Below are 18,534 nucleotides of genomic sequence, written 5' to 3'. Positions count from 1 at the left end.
AACATTTTCTCATTGCTCTTTGACACAGAGCACATATATACTTTTTCCCATTACATGGGACTCTTCTTTATTTAGAGTCATCAAGTATGAATCCTCCCTGGCTATATATTGCTTCTATTTCTATAACAGTTCTATGTTTTCCATATGATACCTCTACTCTGGACATCCTTCTGTTGCAGCCACATTTTCTGCCTTCAGGAATGCCTGCATAATGTGATTTCATGTTGGTGATTCCTAGTTCACTCTTTGCACAAATTCTGACTCTGGCAAGTGGCTAGTTTTTCTGTGAAATTAAAGGCATTGGTTTTTATAAACTAAACAAACTCTATTTTGTCTCAAACTGCAGGTCAAGCTGACTGTTTTCTGGCAATACATGAAGGCTGTTGGCCCCCTAGTTTCTTTATTTATATGTTTCCTGTACTGCTGTCAAAATGCTTCTGCAGTCGGGGCCAACGTGTGGCTCAGTGACTGGACCAATGAACCGGTAATAAATGGCACTCAGCGCAACGTGGGCAAGCGAGTCGGAGTCTATGCTGCCCTGGGTCTCTTGCAAGGTTAAGTGTGTTATTTGCTACTGCTCCTATAGATTTAAATCCACCTTGCTAGCGGAGCTAGAGGAAATGGTGTGTGGTATGGAATTTACTGGTGGTTCTTAAACAGTGGTCTAGGACAAAGGTCTGATGGCATTCACAGGTAAATGGATTGAAAGGAACAGAGGGAAGAGCCAGAAGTTTAATTGTATCATTCTGTCTGGCAAGCTTAAATGTTTACAACACAAAGTCGAATTCTACCCTAGGAACAAATATTCCTATATCATAAATAGGGATGTCTACATTGCTCCTTGCACAATAAAAGTTGGTTTATTTATTTAGTTGTAAGATGTATATCCTGCCCTTTAGTAAACAAAATTGATCAAAAGTCATATCATATAAAATTACAATCAAACCAGCCAGAAAATATTTGCAGAATTTAAAAATCACAGTCTAATCTCTCTATATGCAACCTCCTGCCATCCGTCACGTGATGCATGAGGTGATGCTATCGATTTGTATAGCCTGCTAGAGGAGTTGCAAAGTTACGATGAGAACAGGGCCACATGCAATTGGTACACTCAAGTCTTCTGCTTATTTCTCCCTTTTGCAAACAGGGGTTTTTGTGCTGATCTCCTCTTTTACTCTGGCAATGGGTGGCATCAGAGCGGCTCGTACTCTCCACTCCGGATTGCTGGAGAACAAACTCCACACCCCACAGTCTTTCTATGACACAACTCCAATTGGCCGAATCATCAACCGCTTCTCGAAAGACATCTACGTGATTGATGAAGTGATACCGCCAACTATCTTGATGTTCCTAGGAACCTTCTTTGTTTCTGTGTCAACGATGATTGTGATCATAGCAAGCACCCCACTCTTTGCTGTGGTTATAATACCTCTGGCAATCTTATACTTCTTTGCCCAGGTAATTGGGATAAGTACCTTTTTTGGCTTCATTGCTTGTTTTCTTTATTTTTTTAACAGAATGTTAGGTGGCTGGCATAATCTTTCTATTTTTTTAGTATTTCAAGCCCCAAATGTGCATCCCTTAATATGTGTGTGAATACTGGATGCAATTACTTTGAATGCAGAAGCTGAAGTTCCAAAGTAGGATTGTCTGAAGTCTCTTACATTCTGCAAAATAGCTTTTGCAACATTTAGTTGTTGTTAGGCACAGCAAGAAGGGAATAGGAGACATAGAACAGGAGAGGTGGCTAACTCACCAGCAGCCTTAGATAAGACTCTTGTGGCTCTCTGGGCCTTTCATAGCAGCTCTTGCATGTTTTCAAAGCATTCTCTCTTTTTAATTGCTTTTTTGTTCTGTTTATAAAGTAATCACTAATGAAAAGGCAGGCAAGGGCATAATATTGCAATGCCACAGAGTAAGAACATATATTCTAAGGGAAGTTTGCTTTCTCATTAATTGAGAAATAGAAGCTCACAAATCACAACCTATAAATCAGTTAAACTTTCTGTGAAATACATTAACTTAATTGATGGAGGCATTTCCCCCCCCCCCCTCCATTTTAGATAGCCATCCCTCTATCAAAGGGGTATTCCTTTTGGAGACAGCTTTTAACTAGACATAGTTTAGCAAACGTTGACCCATAAAACCAGTGCAGGTGCACCCATGGACACTGCTTTGGCAACCCATGACTTCCTCTATGATAGGTGGAGAACTTATTTCTCTCTAGATGTTGTTGGACTTGAAAATCCATCAGCGCCAGCCAGCATGGCTAGTGGTCAATATGGGAGTTGCAGCCCAGCAACATCTGGAGGGCCACACATTCCCTCCCCCCCTCCCCCCGTTATCTCCAAGGTCGTTGCTCTGTTGACCAAGCAGAAAATCATATATCTTTTATGATACCAGGCCTGCGAACCCCAAGGCTTCATACTCCCTTCCAGCTCAGAGGCTTCCAAAGTGGTGGACAAAATATTACTACAAGAGAAAAATTCAACAAGAGCACAAGAAATATAAGCAACCAATCAAAATCAGTATAAAATAGCAAAATAACCAAGTGCCCACCTACCACACTGGGTATACTATACATTTATGAATTGAATTCATACTCTTAAAAAAGCTCAGCTGTTTAGAACATGGTGCTGATAATGCCAGGGCTGCGGCTTTGGTCCCTGTATGAGACAGCTGCATACTCTTGCACTGCAGGGAATTGGACTAGTTTATCCTCAGGGTCCCTTTCAACTCTACAGTTCTGTGATTCTGCAGCATTCCGCCTCTCACGTAGTAGCCAGCTTAGTTCACATCTCTTCTTCCCTGGGTAGCTCCAGTCTCTCATCTAGGAGCAAGTCAATCCACAAACAATCACCCCAGAGGCAGTGCCCTCACCTTCCATCATACCCTGAAGGAGCAATTCAAAGCATGTGGAAACTTTCCCCTAGAAAGAGTTACAGCTGTGGAAAAGTCCTTAACCTTGGGCAGAAGATTTGGCCAGCTAGACCCATCCATGAAGAACCCATCTAGAACTCACCATACCACATTCCCTTTTGTATCTAACAATAGCCTTTGGGTCAAAGTACCTGCAGGCCTTAAATCTCAGCCCCTGAAGTTCCCAATTCAAGCCCCAGAATCTGTGATAGCATGTTGCTGGGAACAAACACAAAACACACACTACTTCTTCTTTGGCGATCACTCGTAGCCAAGTAAGACTGCCTTCCATGAACACGGTCTTAACAGTGAGTCCGTAAGTGACACACACACACACACAGGCCACGAGGCTGTCAGTCGAATGTGAATATTTCTATTTGATTAACAGCTTCCCTTTTAAGCGAGCACTTAACAATTGAAATGGTATTGCATTCTCTTTGAGTAAATTTTAATGACAGTTTCTCTAAGCATAAATTACACAGACCAGCTACTCTAAAGCCCATTTTAAAAGCACTACCCGAATGAAGAAATGCATTGTGTGGGAGCTCAGATTAAAAATAACGATGATGAAAATCTGCATTTACCAAATGAATAGATCAATTGCACCAGTTAATCAAGAAATGTTTCCAAGCCCTTAGGAAATGTTAGGAAGCAGCAATAGGAACATCATAACTGCACAGCAGGACCTCCCTTTGCTCTTTTTGTTGGCAAGCTTGCCTTTCTACCAGTGCAGGATAGTTCTTTAAGTCATCCTGTAACAGTGGCAAATGTCTGCATTATAATATTAAAAACTCAGCTCAGTGGACTGGCTGGTAGACATGGCAGTAAATTGATGATTGGGTGTGTTCTCAGAGTTGCAGCATAGAGGCCTGCTTATGCAGTCATTGAGGGATAGTGCTTTTCTTCAGACTGTTTCACTTCAGGAGCCAGTGTGGTGTAGTGGTTAAGAGTGGTAGACTCGTAATCTGGTGAACTGGGTTTGCGTCTCCGCTCCACCACATGCAGCTGCTGGGTGACCTTGGGCTAGTCACGCTTCTCTGAAGTCTCTCAGCCCCACTCATTTCACAGAGTGTTTGTTGTGGGGGAGGAAGGGAAAGGAGATTGTTAGCCGCTTTGAGACTCCTTCGGGTAGGGATAAAGCGGGATATCAAATCCAAATTCTTCTTCTCTTCTTCTCCTTCTTCAGGCTGCAAGTGCAGGGGCTACATATTTCAATGCTTCTCCATAAAATAAATTCCATGTGCACAAAGATGCCCACATGTCTCAGAAGAAGACTGTCCTCCCTGACATTGTGTTTTTCTGTCTAGGAAAAGCTTTACCATGTGATTCTGGTGTCTGATCAATTGTCTCTAGGTTTAGAGTTGGAAATAGGAAATGCCTCCCCTTCCCGGGTGTTTCTCACTCTTACATCACACAGACATGGCACAGTGTATTAATAGTTCAGGTCAAATATCTAAAAGGTTTCACGTTTCTTTGTTTTGTTTTGTTACCTGTCTGCCTTTGAACCAAACAACGGCAGCGGTTCTACGTAGCTACCTCTCGCCAACTGAAGCGGCTGGAATCCGTTAGCAGGTCTCCCATATATTCTCATTTTTCGGAAACCGTCACAGGAGCAAGCGTCATCCGAGCTTATAGAAGAGGAAAGGCTTTTGTTCGCCTCAGTGACATGAAGGTGAATGACAACCAGAGAAGTCACTATCCTGGAATTGTGTCCAACAGGTAAAATCAAACTCTGAATTAAAAAAAAAAGTTAATCCCACTTGTTTTTATCTGTTGCATTTTGAGTTCTGTACTATTTACTTCTTTGTGTTTTCTCGTTTAATAGGTGGCTGGGAATTAGAGTTGAATTTGTAGGGAACTGCGTCGTATTTTTTGCAGCCCTTTTTGCTGTGTTAAGTAAAAACAGTCTGAGCCCTGGCCTGGTTGGACTTTCCGTGTCCTATGCATTGCAGGTGTGTAGAATGTGTCTCAGGAGAGAGCTCATCTGAACAGCGGAACTGAAATATCATTATAGTGTGACCTTTTCACTAGGCATTTGGGCTTTAATTGCACAATTCTGCGGCATTTCTACCCTTCAGGCGAATAAGGGCTCAGGGTGTGGGTGTGTGGAAGACTGATTGAAAGAAAATTGGGAGAAATGGGAAGAATATAAAGAACAAACCGAGGAATAAAAGGAAATGCTTTTGGAAGATTGCATCTAAGATTGTCAGCTTACATGTCTGGGGGATTTTCCCCTCCATATTAAAAAGCCCAATCACAGAGTTAATCAGATTCTGTGCAGAGTGAAAACAATGCATTATCTGTGCATTTGAATGCAAGCAGTATTTATTCTGGTTGAGGAAAAGAATATCACTCTCCCTCCTGGCAGGGTGCCAGCTGGTTGGGAATGGCTCCCAAAGTTGGTTCTGCTCATGTGCACATATATGCCCCTATATTTATTTTAGCAGTTTCTACGCTGCCTGCCAATGCAAAATGTCAAGGGCTGTTTATAATAACTAATAAAAACACAATGAAACTACAGTAAACTACAGATTGCTTAAAAAACAACCACACACCATTCGCAGCAAGGCAATCAAAATATCTTCAGAGGTTAGGAAAACCAGAAGTTTTTGCCTGGTGCCTAAAAGATAGTGGTACAGGTACCATTGGGTGAGCCTCTGGGGAGGGTGGAGAGAGCTCCACAAGTAAGGTGCCACAGCCAAAAAGGTCCTGCCCCATGTAGCTCCAGAGAGGAGGGGGCCAGATGAAATTGCAGCTCTCGCAGCGTGAAGGGAGCCTTCAGGAAGCTTACGATGGCAGTGTTGTGCTTCTTGTTCTTGGTAATTGAGGAGAAACTGCACCAAGGTTTTAACACTATATTCTGCTAAATTTCCCACAGCAGGGCATTTAGTTAAGGATAGCATATTATGGTAGCCATCAGTTTAGGCAATCTACAAGGGATTTAAGCACCCTTTCAATAAGGTGTGAGGTCATCAGCTTTACTAAGGATGGGTTAGATTCGATATGGCTATGAAATCCTGAAGCAAAACAGTGGGCTTCACTTTAAAAAGTGCACTGCCGTACCTCAATCAGAAGTAACAATCTTTGATGGAGAAATTGCTTTGTGAAATTCTTGGTCCTATACTATTACATCTGGTCAGATCAGAAGATTTGAGCTTTGCCTCTCAGCTTTAAAAGCTATGAATGCTGATTTTGTAGAAAGGAGAGGCATATTGATTGAATCTCTATCCCAAGTAACAGTGGGATCACACATTAAAATTGGCAAAGCAATGAATTCTACCACGGTGCATTTATATTCAGTGGAATAGAAGAAATAGCGATAGCTTTGATAGTTTATAATAAGCCCTCAAAGGTTTCAGGGAAATTGAAGGTACTGTGTGCACGCTCATTTCCTTGTAGGGATTTGCAATAAAATTAGATGCTGGAATATTAGGCTTACCCAAATGGTGATGTTGTAAGCATGGGAAGCTACAGTATTTCCTTCTTCTTATTGGCGTATCCTTCTATGAAGGAGGGGAAGCAGCTGAAGAAAGGTGATGTCTTCTGAGACATTAAAGAGGCGATGGGCCATTTTGCGTGGGGGGTGGGTGGGGTGGGGGCTGCATTCCCAGCCCCCATGTGTATCATCTGAGCGCACATAAGCGCACCCTGCCCCATTCCACCCCTATTATGTTCCTGTTCTGCCTTCTTCCGGGTCCAAAAGGGGAGCAATACAAATGGGGATGATATCAGAACTTCCTAATTTCTCAAAGCTTCACCTGTTATGGTTTGTGTTCAGCTCAGCGTAATGTCAGCTGAATTTCAACCCTGGATTTCAAGGATGGTCTGTAGCAGGAGAGGCCAGTCTGGTGCCTTCCAGTTGCTGTTGGACTGCAACTCCCATCATCCCTGACTCTTGGCCACACCAGCTGGGGCTGAGAGGGAGTCCAGTTGAACACCAATGGGCACCCCCTTTGCTCTGTGGGTGTAAACACACACACACACACACACACACTATATGATGGTTAATATATTTATTTATTTGTGACAGTACTTTTCTCAAACAGGTAACATGTTGTTGTTTCTTAGGTGACAATGTCTCTGAACTGGATGGTAAGGATGACATCAGACTTAGAAAGCAACATTGTGGCCGTAGAAAGAGTTAAGGAATATTCTGAAACTGAAACTGAGGTCAGTTCCTAATACAGTGGTACCCCGCAAGACGAACGCCTCGCAAGACGGAAAACCCGCTAGACGAAAGGGTTTTCTGTTTTGGAGGCGCTTCGCAAAACGAATTTCCCTATGGGCTTGCTTCGCAAGACGACAGCCCATAGGGAAATCTCAGGGACAGCGGGGAAGCGCAGCGCGTCTTCCCCACGGTCCTCGGACCTCCTCCCGCCGCCGGCTTCGGAACGAAGCCCCGATGCCGGGTGGCGGAGGGGGAAAGCCTCCCGCCGCCGCGCGGCATCGGGACGAAGCCCCGATGCCGGGCGGCGGAGGGGGAAAGCCTCCCGCCGCCGCGCGGCATCGGGACGAAGCCCCGATGCCGGGTGGCGGAGGGGGAACGTCTCCCCCCGCCGCGCGGCATCGGGACGAAGCCCCGATGCCGGGCGGCAGAGGGGGAAAGCCTCCCGCCGCCGCGCGGCATCGGGACGAAGCCCCGATGCCCAGCGGCGGAGGGGGAACGTCTCCCCCCGCCGCGCGGCATCGGGACGAAGCTCCGATGCCGGGAGGGGGAGGGGGAAAGCCTTTTCCCGCCGCTCGGCATCGGATGGCTTTCCTGAAGACTTGGGGTGGGAGGAGGGTTTTCCTTCCCACCGCCAACATTCAGAATGCTGTTCTGAATGTTGGCGGTGGGGAGGAAAAACCCTCCTCCCACGCAAGCCCCGGGAACAGAGGGAAAGCGCTGCGCCCCTTCCCCTCTGTTCCCGTACCTGTCCTGAAGGCTTGCGGTGCGGAGAAAAGCCCTTCTCCGCACCGCCAGCCTGGCAAGCGGTTTCCCTAGGAACGCATTAATTGATTTTCAATGCATTCCTATGGGAAACCGTGCTTCGCAAGACGAAAAACTCGCAAGAAGAAAGAACTTGCGGAACGAATTAATTTCGTCTTGCGAGGCACCACTGTAGTCTGAATGAGAAGTGTTCCTTCTGGAAACAGTGTGTGTACTGTAATTCTTTCTCTACTGTGCGCTGTAATTCTTTCTCTCCTCTAGGCTCCTTGGATAATCGAAGACAAAAGACCACCAGAAGACTGGCCCACTCGGGGCGAAGTGGAGTTTGCAAACTATTCTGTAAGGTACAGGAAAGGCTTGGACTTGGTGCTGAAAGACCTCAGCCTCAATGTGAAAGGTGGAGAAAAGGTACAATCACAGTTGCTATGGATAGAATCAAATTATATGTGCAGTAACCTGAATTTGCAGACTTTGTTTTCAGTTCATTCGGTGCATCTATTGGAACATACTGTAGCAAACTGCCTGGTACCGGGTCAGTTCCTCAAGCTCAATACAGTGGTACCTTGGGTTGCATATGCTTCAGGTTACATACGCTTCAGGTTACAGACTCCACTAACCCAGAAATAGTGCTAAAGTGGTGCTTCAGGTTAAGAACAGCTTCAGGTTAAGAACAGACCTCCAGAACGAATTAAGTACTTAACCCGAGGTACCACTGTATTGCTAACACAGATTGGTAGGGGGGCTCTAGCATTTTGGTCAGGAGCCTTTCCCAGCCTTACCCGGAAATTCCAGAGACTGAATTTGGGACCTTCTACGTGCAAAGCAGTGTGTGTTCTACCATTTTTAGCTTTCACCCCATCTCCACTGTAAGAAGACACTGAGTGTTGCTTGGAGAAGCAGCAACTTCTGAATTGCATCTTTCCTCAACTGACAGCTTCCTGTCCCCAGAATCCCATCTGCTCTGTGATTTCTACTTCTGTTTCCACCTCCAGTAACAACTTTCATTGTCAATGTTCACACATGTCACCAGCATCCTATCATCTATAACAAATTAACTGGCCCTACGCCAACCAGTGGGGAAATGAAACAGAGCCACCTAGATACAAGGTGGAGCCTCTGTATACTTTCAGGGTTCCCTAGGTATGCAGAAGAACATCACTTTGCAAGAAAGAAAGAAAGAAAAACAAAGATTGCAAATGAACAAAGCCCCTCCTATAGGAACAGAAAATGTGGCACTTTAAATTAGAAACCATAGATAAGGTGAACTCTAGTGCATGGAAGCTTATGCCAAAATAAATGCATTGGTCTTTAAGGGGACAAAAGACTATTGTTTTCACATTCAGCAAACAGTAATTGTTTGAAATAGAAAAGAAATTGTAGAAGCTTAAGCAATGAAAAATGTGTGTGCAGAAATAGAAAATGTATAAGGCTACATTAAAGAAAAAGACCGGCTAGGTCAGTAACAGAAAGAAAGAAGAACATCAAAACTTTAAAAGTATTGGTTGCAAGGGAAACTATAGGTATAGAAAGGAGAATTTCCTGGATGCCAAGATCCAGGTTTGGGGCAAGTGCTTTTTGGTGAGAGAACCCCAGCAGAAATATGCAGCAAAGTAAAGCATGGAATATAGAGTGTTAGACCTTGTGAGTTCTAAAACTTCCAAACCTGTTCCCATAGCATAGAAAAAGACTTACATTTGGTAAGTTAAGAATGGTTTACTTACAAAAGCTCCAAATGTCAGATTCATGAGCATTCCCATACAGCATTCAGAAAAAGTTGCACAGGCAGTAAAAGTTGTCAAAGTTCCTAAGTTATTGGTATGGGAACTCAAGCGTGTCTTGTAAGAGCCATGAGGTCTGAGCTGGTTGCTGCACATTGAGCTTCTCAGGTAGACTGAAGGGGGGGAAATCTTGATTACCTAGGGCCTCCCAAGGTGGCAGGACAGGTCTAAACCCCTTCCAGCATTATTTGGGCTTAAGCATGTTGGTTAAATGAAGCTGATTATCCTTGTTGTTGTTTAGTCGTTTAGTCGTGTCCGACTCTTCGTGACCCCATGGACCAGAGCACGCCAGGCACTTCTGTCCTCCACTGCCTCCCGCAGTTTGATCAAGCTCATGCTAGTAGCTTCAAGGACACCATCCAACCATCTCATTCTCTGTCGTCCCCTTCTCCTTGTGCCCTCCATCTTTCCCAACATCAGGGTCTTTTCCAGGGAGTCTTCTCTTCTCATGAGGTGGCCAAAGTATTGGAGCCTCAGCTTCACGATCTGTCCTTCCAGTGAGCACTCAGGGCTGATTTCCTTCAGAATTGAGAGGTTTGATCTTCTTGCAGTCCATGGGACTCTCAAGAGTCTCCTCCAGCACCATAATTCAAAAGCATCAATTCTTCGGCGATCAGCCTTCTTTATAGTCCAGCTCTCACTTCCATACATCACTACTGGGAAAACCATGGCTTTTACTATACGTACCTTTGTTGGCAAGGTGATGTCTCTGCTTTTTAAGATGTTGTCTAGGTTTGCCATCGCCTTTCTCCCAAGGAGCAGGCGTCTTTTAATTTCGTGACTGCTGTCACCATCTGCACTGATCATGGAGCCCAAGAAAGTAAAATCTCTCACTGCCTCCATTTCTTCCCCATCTATTTGCCAGGAGGTGATGGGCCCAGTGGCCATGATCTTCGTTTTTTTGATGTTGAGCTTCAGACCATATTTTGCGCTCTCCTCTTTCACCCTCATTAAAAGGTTCTTTAATTCCTCTTCACTTTCTGCCATCAAGGTTGTGTCATCTGCATATCTGAGGTTGTTGATATTTCTTCCGGCAGTCTTAATTCCGGCTTGGGATTCATCCAGCCCAGCCTTTCGCATGATGAATTCTGCATATAAGTTAAATAAGCAGGGAGACAATATACAGCCTTGCCGTACTCCTTTCCCAATTTGGAACCAATCAGTTGTTCCATATCCAGTTCTAACTGTAGCTTCTTGTCCCACATAGAGATTTCGCAGGAGACAGATGAGGTGATCAGGCACTCCCATTTCTTTAAGAACTTGCCATAGTTTGCTGTGGTCAACACAGTCAAAGGCTTTTGCATAGTCAATGAAGCAGAAGTAGATGTCTTTCTGGAACTCTCTAGCTTTCTCCATAATCCAGCGCATGTTTGCAATTTGGTCTCTGGTTCCTCTGCCTCTTCTAAATCCAGCTTGCACTTCTGGGAGTTCTCGGTCCACATACTGCTTGAGCCTTCCTTGTAGAATTTTAAGCATAACCTTGCTAGCATGTGAAATGAGTGAAATTGTGCGGTAGTTGGAGCATTCTTTGGCACTGCCTTTCTTTGGGATTGGAATGTAGACTGATCTTCTCCAATCCTCTGGCCACTGCTGAGTTTTCCAAACTTGCTGGCATATTGAGTGTAGCACCTTAACAGCATCATCTTTTAAAATTTTAAACAGTTCAGCTGGAATACCATCACTTCCACTGGCCTTGTTATTTGCAGTGCTTTCTAAGGCCCATTTGACTTCACTCTCCAGGATGTCTGGCTCAAGGTCAGCAACCACACTACCTGGGGTGTACGAGACATCCATATCTTTCTGGTATAATTCCTCTGTGTATTCTTGCCACCTCTTCTTGATGTCTTCTGCTTCAGTTAGATCTTTACCACTTTTGTCCTTTATTATGGTAATCTTTGTACGAAATGTTCCTTTCATATTTCCGATTTTCTTGAACAGATCTCTGGTTCTTCCCATTCTGTTGCTTTCCTCTATTTCTTTGCATTGCTCGTTTAAGAAGGCCTTCTTGTCTCTCCTTGCTGTTCTTTGGAAATCTGCATTCAGTTTCCTGTATCTTTCACTATCTCCCTCGCATTTTGCTTGCCTTCTCTCCCCCGCTATTTGTAAGGCCTCGTTGGACAGCCACTTTGCTTTCTTGCATTTCTTTTTCATTGGGATGGTTTTAGTTGCTGCCTCCTGTATAATGTTGCGAGCCTCCATCCATAGTTCTTCAGGCACTCTGTCCAGCAAATCTAAATCCTTAAACCTGTTCCTCACTTCCACTGTGTATTCATAAGGGATTTGGTTTAGATTGTATCTTACCTGTCCAGTGGTTTTTCCTACTTTCTTCAGTTTAAGCTTGAATTTTGCTATAAGAAGCTGATGATCTGAGCCACAGTCAGCTCCAGGTCTTGTTTTTGCTGACTGTATAGAGCTTCTCCATCTGATTATCCTACAAAAAGAATATTAATGTATCCTACCTCCCAAAAAAGGTGGTGACCAAAACCAGCGGGAAGTGGGAATTCAGGCACTGATACTAGGCCAATACAAAATTAGCTTATTTGAAAATATATTGCCAAACAAAAAATGCCTATAATTGAAGAAGGTTTGCGCAGTGCAGTAAAGAGAAACAAGAAAGTGTGCGGCTAGAGGACAGAGAGTGAAGAAAGAGCTGTGAGTAGAGGGGGACCCTTTTCCCTTTTGTGGCATATGCACTATTCTGGTTACCTTGCCCAGAGTGCTTCACTCTTAAGAAAAGGCTCTTTCTCAGGGAGCAGGAAGAGAGCCCTGCAGAGTCCTTTAATAAGCAGAGCCCTAACTATCCTCTTGACTGATAAGCATACTTCTTCACAGAAATCCCTAGAACAGATTCAGTTGTGTAACAGTGCATTTTCTTTTGATTCTCTTCTATTCAATTCAATTAAAAAAAATTCACCTAGAGCAGGATAGTGGTAATTTTTGTTTTGTTTTTTAAGTGAAACGGTGTATCATAAGATAACTAAACACGTTCTGGTATTTAACTGAAACTAATTTTTCAAACATGTGAATTAGGTTGGGATTGTTGGAAGAACTGGGGCTGGCAAATCGTCTATGACCCTCTGCCTCTTCAGGGTCCTAGAAGCTGTGGAGGGGGAAATCAAAATCGATGGGTTAAGAATCTCAGAGCTTGGCCTTCATGACTTACGATCCAAGCTGACTATAATTCCTCAGGTAAGCTGACCTATGCCCTGAGTGATACACTAAATATCACTTAATATGGAAAACAAGCTGGGCTTGTTATGTTTTTGTAAAGTGAGACGGTTGCAAGGTAGGTCAGGCTGTGTATCTAGGGCTAGCAGTTACACGATTTGCTTTATAATAGTTGCTTTTGTGCCCTGGGACAGGAATAAACAGGGAACCCAAGAGGAAGGATTTGAATGAGCTGTAAAAATGGAACATTATAGCAATTCCTGCTAAGGTCTATTTTCAACTCAAGCAAGCTTTCTCTTGCTCTCTAAGTTTTATAGGCATACACATCCCTCAGAAAATGAAGAGATTTCATATTTTCACAGCTGTAGCCTAGTACTTTTAGTTTTATTTTCTTAGTCTGATATTTCATGTTCTGAAAGTTTATGGTGGGCAGCACAGCTATATCTTTCTGTATACTCCATCCCTGATAAGCAGGTGGTTTTTGTATCACTGGCCCAGGCTTAGCACCAGTGGTGCTATATTCTCATCTTCATGTGTTGTGAGGGATTGGGTGTGTCCTTGCTTCTGGAAAATCGACTTTCATTCTTTATTTGTTTTTGTCTTTTTCCCACACTCCTTTAAATGGTTGGGGAGAACTTAAAAGAAAGTTGTAACTCTGTGACAGAATTTTATCCCATCAAAATGGCACTGGTCATGACACTCATCAGAATAACATCACGGAGGCCATAAAGCAGCTTCTTACGGCACACTAGTGTAGGGGTGGGGGATTGGATCCCCACCCATCCCGTGGGCCATCAATCACCTGATGTGACAGTGACATCAGGGGACCCATTTGTCCTTTGCACATGCACTTCGATCTCAAACTAAGGAGGCAAAGACACAGTGCCATGCAAGCACTGACTTCAGCTGTTGGTCAATGCTTGCAAAGCCACGTGCCTTGGTAAACATGGTCAATCAGTTAATCAGCAGTGCCTGCAAGCCACTTTTGGGCAGGAAGCAAGTCTTTACCTGCCCCACACCCAACATCATATATGGCATCAGGTGTAGAGCAGGGGCATGGCTTGGCTGAAATAGCCTTGCAGGGGAGGTCTTGCAGGCCTAATTAGGCCCATGAGCCAGAGGCTTCCAACCACTGCACTAGTGCAAGCGACCACAAGTAATTCACTTCTTAAGATGGAAGCATATGTTATAAGGAGCATGACTGTCACTGAAAATTGTAGCTCCATGCTGAATTCCATCCTCCCCTTCTTAATATGTAATACAACTTATTTTGTGTCCTGGTGTCATTTTACTATGGCCACATTTGCACATCATGCTAAACCATGGTTTACAATGAAAGAGCCAAATGTGCTGCAATGAGCCCCTGGCTTTCACACTTCTCTCTGCCCACTGTGCAACTGGGAAGAGGAGTCTGGAAGCTTCCACTTCTGCTTAACTCTGGTTTATTGTTTTGTCCAAATGGACAAACCAGTTAACCTTAACAATGGTTTGTTTGTTTTTTAAATTGATTTGACATGCTTTAAACAAACTACAGTCATACCTTGGATCTCGAACGCCTTGCAACTCAAACTCCCGAATGCCACAAACCCAGAAGGCCATGGGGTTTAAGTCTTGCTTATATGACCACCTTGTGTCCATTCAACTGTAAAGCACTCACTGGGAGTCAAACCTGGTGCTGGGTATATCATCACTTCCTAGTGTAATGCAGACCACAGAAATGATTTCTTGTTTTAACCACATTAGTGAGTTAGTATCTATTCAAGCGGGTGGCAGGTGGCGCTGTAGGTAAAACCTCAGTGCCTAGGACTTGCCGATCGCATGGTTGGCGGTTTGAATCCCCGCAGCGGGGTGAGCTCCCGTCGTTCGGTCCCAGCTCCTGCCCACTTAGCAGTTCGAAAGCACACTTAAGTGCAAGTAGATAAATAGGTACCGCTTTATATCGGGAAGGTAAACGGCGTTTCCGTGTGCTGCTCTGGTGCCGGTTCGCCGGAGCAGCTTTGTCACGCTGGCCACGTGACCTGGAAGTGTCTGCGGACAGCGCTGGCTCCCGGCCTCTAGAGTGAGATGAGCGCACAACCCTAGAGTCTGTCAAGACTGGCCCGTATGGGCAGGGGTACCTTTACCTTTACCTTTATCTATTCAAGCAATACTTCATAATTTATTTCTGTGTTCCTCAATAGCTCAAGGTTGTTGTTTTTATCTGTATGCTGATGGAATTGTATTAATTTTGTTAAGGACCCTGTTCTCTTTTCTGGAACACTCCGACTGAATTTAGATCCATTTGATAGATATTCCGAGGAGGAAATATGGAAAGCTCTTGAACTGTCCAATTTGAAGAGGTTTGTCAGCAGCCAGCCAGCTATGCTGGATTACGAATGCTCAGAAGGAGGAGAAAACCTTAGGTAACTGAAATCGGTTCAATAAATGGATACACTAGAAACCTACAGCAAAATGGCTTGCTACCTTTCTACCTCTTTCTAGTGGCCTTTCATTTCATTATGAAGACCATCCTTTAGGAAGGTTTTTTTGTTAAATCTTTAAAGCTTGTTAGAAATTGTTTTAAGTGTTTGGCTGGTTGCTCTTTCTTTATGTTTTTTAATCTCTGCTGCTTTTAGGCTTTTGCAGTTTTTGTTAGTATTTGATGGTTTTAATTTATTGTTGCTAACCTCTTTGAGGAAAGGCGGAATAAAGAAATAAAAAAAAAAGTTTAATCTTCTTTTTCCAGTGTTGGCCAAAGGCAGCTTGTTTGCTTAGCAAGAGCTCTTCTCCGCAAAACCAAAATCCTGGTTCTGGATGAAGCTACCGCAGCAATCGACCTTGAGACGGATGATCTCATTCAGATGACAATAAGAACACAGTTTGAAGACTGTACAGTGCTGACAATAGCACATAGGCTGAATACAATTATGGATTACACCAGGTAACTATGAAGGACAAGAGCATAGCTATGATCTTTATGGCACCCTAAAAATAATCTGTATGACTATTCCTGACTTACATTTGCCCATCTTAAACCAAGGAAACAGGTGAACCTAATATAGAGCCTGCAATTAATCGCACTATCAGATCAATAAAAAAAGGCTTAAAAGCCTTTCAGCCTTTTTTGGGAACATATCTTTAAAGACCAATTGGCTCTTTTATACAGGATCAGTTAATTCATATCCACTGCCAGCCTTACAGATTAATTTGAGGCATCCAGTAGGAACATGAAACCCAGGATGTATTGGTACCCACTTCTTTTCCTAGGGCAGATATGATATGGTTGTCCCAAGCCCTAGGTCACTGATGTAGCCTGCTGTTGTTAGACATTGGTCATGCTACCTGGCACTGGCAATTGGGAGTCCAACAGCATCTGGGGGGGGGGCACAGGTTCCCTGCCCTGCCAGGTGGTCACTGGCTAGTGCTTCACTTCCTGGTCTATTCCGAGACCCTCCCTAAGGAGGAACTTGGTTTCTTGTGATGCTCCAGGCAATGTCCATAAAAATGTCATGAGGAATTCTGTTCACATCCTTAGAATAGCTCTGGTGGCTGGAAAGAGTTCTACCACAGTTTCACATGGCAGGCTGGAGTGCTTACTCATCAGTAATGTTGCTACTGTGCTTTGTAAAGAGCAGTATGAACATTCTGGGAGGAAGAGCAGGGAGAGGTCACTTGTTTTTTCCCTTCCCCACCCCAGAAAGGACCTTGAATGAGGCAAAGGTGGGATTGCTAATTTAGCCACTTACCCTATGATAACAGATCAAATTAATTCATTATCAAATGGGTTTCAATGGCACAAAGAGGGACAAAATAGGTACAAAAAGGGAGGGTGGCATAGGAAGAGCCAACAGACTCAGAAAAGTGGGGATGCCCATATAGGAAACCCACTCTAAACGATAGCAAGTGTGTTTTTCTCTGCAGCCAAGCCATTAATCAGCTAATTTCTCTAGGCACAGAAAAGTCTTCTGAGGACACTACAGAGGAAACTAAAATTCTGTGGCTGCAGCACGGCAATTGATATGAAAGTTAACCTCTAACACATCTAATGGGCAGAGTGCTTTGCATCTTTTCTGCTCACCCTCCTAACAGTGCCATGACACAATTAGGGGTATTTCAGTTTCCCAGGTGAGGAGCTAAAGCCAGGTGTGACTTGGCAAGTCTTATGGCAGTGACGGGACATGAACTTAGGTTTCTCACATTCAAATTCAGTACTTGTCCCCTGTCAGCTGGCACATTTTTGCTCTTTCTCTAGGATTGTGGTGTTTTTTTAAGTGTGTGGAATAAAATCTTGAGGACCTAAAAAAGCTGCCAGATTCTGCAGTTAGTAGACCTTGTGACAACAGACATTCCTGCCCCCTCCCCCTGCTGGTTAGGATAAGCAATTCTTGTTTAGAAACACATTTTACTTTCCCTCTTGTTTTGCAGAGTCCTTGTTCTAGAAAAAGGAGCAATTGCTGAATTTGACACACCTTCGCGTCTTATAGCATCCAAAGGAATTTTCTATGGCATGGCAAAGGATGCTGGATTGGCATAACAGGACAGCTGCTGTATCTCACCAAAGGACTAGTTACTGGGATTCTTTTTTTAAAAACCCACAAGCAATACCTGAATGTACTGTACTTTTCAAAACAGCATTTTTATTTTATTTTTTTGCGATACGGAATCAAAATGTTTCATATGCCTATGAGAACCAGAAAATTTAATTTTTATATTTTTAAAAATATTTTCTACATACAGAAGTATTTTTTTTTACCTGACATCTTACCGAAAATGGATGTGAGTGTGTGTATGCATAGCACTTAACTGTATTCTTTTTATCTTATATAGTCAATTACAGCTAGCGATACAAAAGCACTGGCATTATCCGTCCATTCATTTTCTGTTAAGTAAAATGAATCCATGAAATGCGCAGTTGTGGTGCTGTTTCCAGGATTAAGTTGATTTAAAAAAACAAAACAAAAGCTGTAGCCCACTTTACAACGATGTACCCCCAGCAGCAGTGTTTTAAAAATCAGGCAAAATGTGTGGGACTCCCCACCCCAGAATAAATACAGTGTACATGAGGAAATCCTCAAAAGACTGCCAATATATTTTAAAAGCCCACATCTCCCATTCAGCCTGGGGCACTGCACACACAGAAGGGGACTTGTGCAGCTTTAGCTGGGTGGTTCCTCTCTTCAAGCAGTTGAGGCCCAGTGCGTGGAGCCCTTATTTAAAAGTTAAAATCTTGATACCACTTCTGAAGTAGGACTGGTTACTGGTTGGCTGGGCCAAAAGTTGTACTTCCAGACACAGGACTACCAGAAATTTCTGGACTTACTCCGAGGGCTGCTCCTCATAAAGTACAGTAGTACATGTAGTAGTAAGATCAAAAAGTTACCAGGGCATGTAGAACAGGAGCAAAGTTCCTTTTAAAAAAATCTCTGTGGCATGGGTAGGCAGCCTAAGCCCCGGGGGCTGGATCTGGCCCAATCGCCTTCTAAATCCGGCCCATGTTTTTAAATGAGTAGAATGTGTGCTTTTATTGAAAATGCACCTCTGGGTTATTTGTGGGGCACAGGAATTCTTTCATTATTATTTTTTTCAAAATATAGTCTGGCCCCCCACAAGGTCTGAGGGACCGTGGACTGGCCCCCTGCTGAAAAAGTTTGCTGACACCTGCTAAGGCAAAATATTCATTCAGAATTTTAACTTTCAGCCAGGACAGCAAATTTCTCATGACATAGAAAGCTTACAACAAGCACCCTTTTGAGAGAGAAA

At 43.7% G+C, this 18,534-nt stretch overlaps 1 protein-coding gene across 2 annotated transcripts in view; it reads left to right on the top strand.

The window, feature by feature from the left end:
• Positions 1 to 17,679, top strand: part of ABCC3 (ATP binding cassette subfamily C member 3) — a 79,088-nt gene extending 61,409 nt beyond the window's left edge. For both annotated transcript variants that reach the window (XM_083487106.1, XM_083487105.1), the window contains 10 exons: positions 347 to 554; positions 1,148 to 1,458; positions 4,439 to 4,638; positions 4,745 to 4,871; positions 6,988 to 7,089; positions 8,111 to 8,257; positions 12,658 to 12,816; positions 15,031 to 15,197; positions 15,521 to 15,715; positions 17,200 to 17,679. In XM_083487106.1, coding sequence (XP_083343232.1) covers positions 347 to 554; positions 1,148 to 1,458; positions 4,439 to 4,638; positions 4,745 to 4,871; positions 6,988 to 7,089; positions 8,111 to 8,257; positions 12,658 to 12,816; positions 15,031 to 15,197; positions 15,521 to 15,715; positions 17,200 to 17,308 — 1,725 coding nt within the window. In that variant the 3' untranslated portion in view covers positions 17,309 to 17,679. The remainder of the gene's footprint in view (positions 1 to 346; positions 555 to 1,147; positions 1,459 to 4,438; positions 4,639 to 4,744; positions 4,872 to 6,987; positions 7,090 to 8,110; positions 8,258 to 12,657; positions 12,817 to 15,030; positions 15,198 to 15,520; positions 15,716 to 17,199) is intronic.
• Positions 17,680 to 18,534: the final 855 nt, after the last annotated feature.

The sequence above is a fragment of the Podarcis liolepis genome (genome assembly GCF_965112155.1).
Source record: "Podarcis liolepis genome assembly, chromosome: 2".
Classification (NCBI taxonomy): domain Eukaryota; kingdom Metazoa; phylum Chordata; class Lepidosauria; order Squamata; family Lacertidae; genus Podarcis; species Podarcis liolepis.
This window is presented reverse-complemented; position numbering and strand designations above follow the sequence as displayed.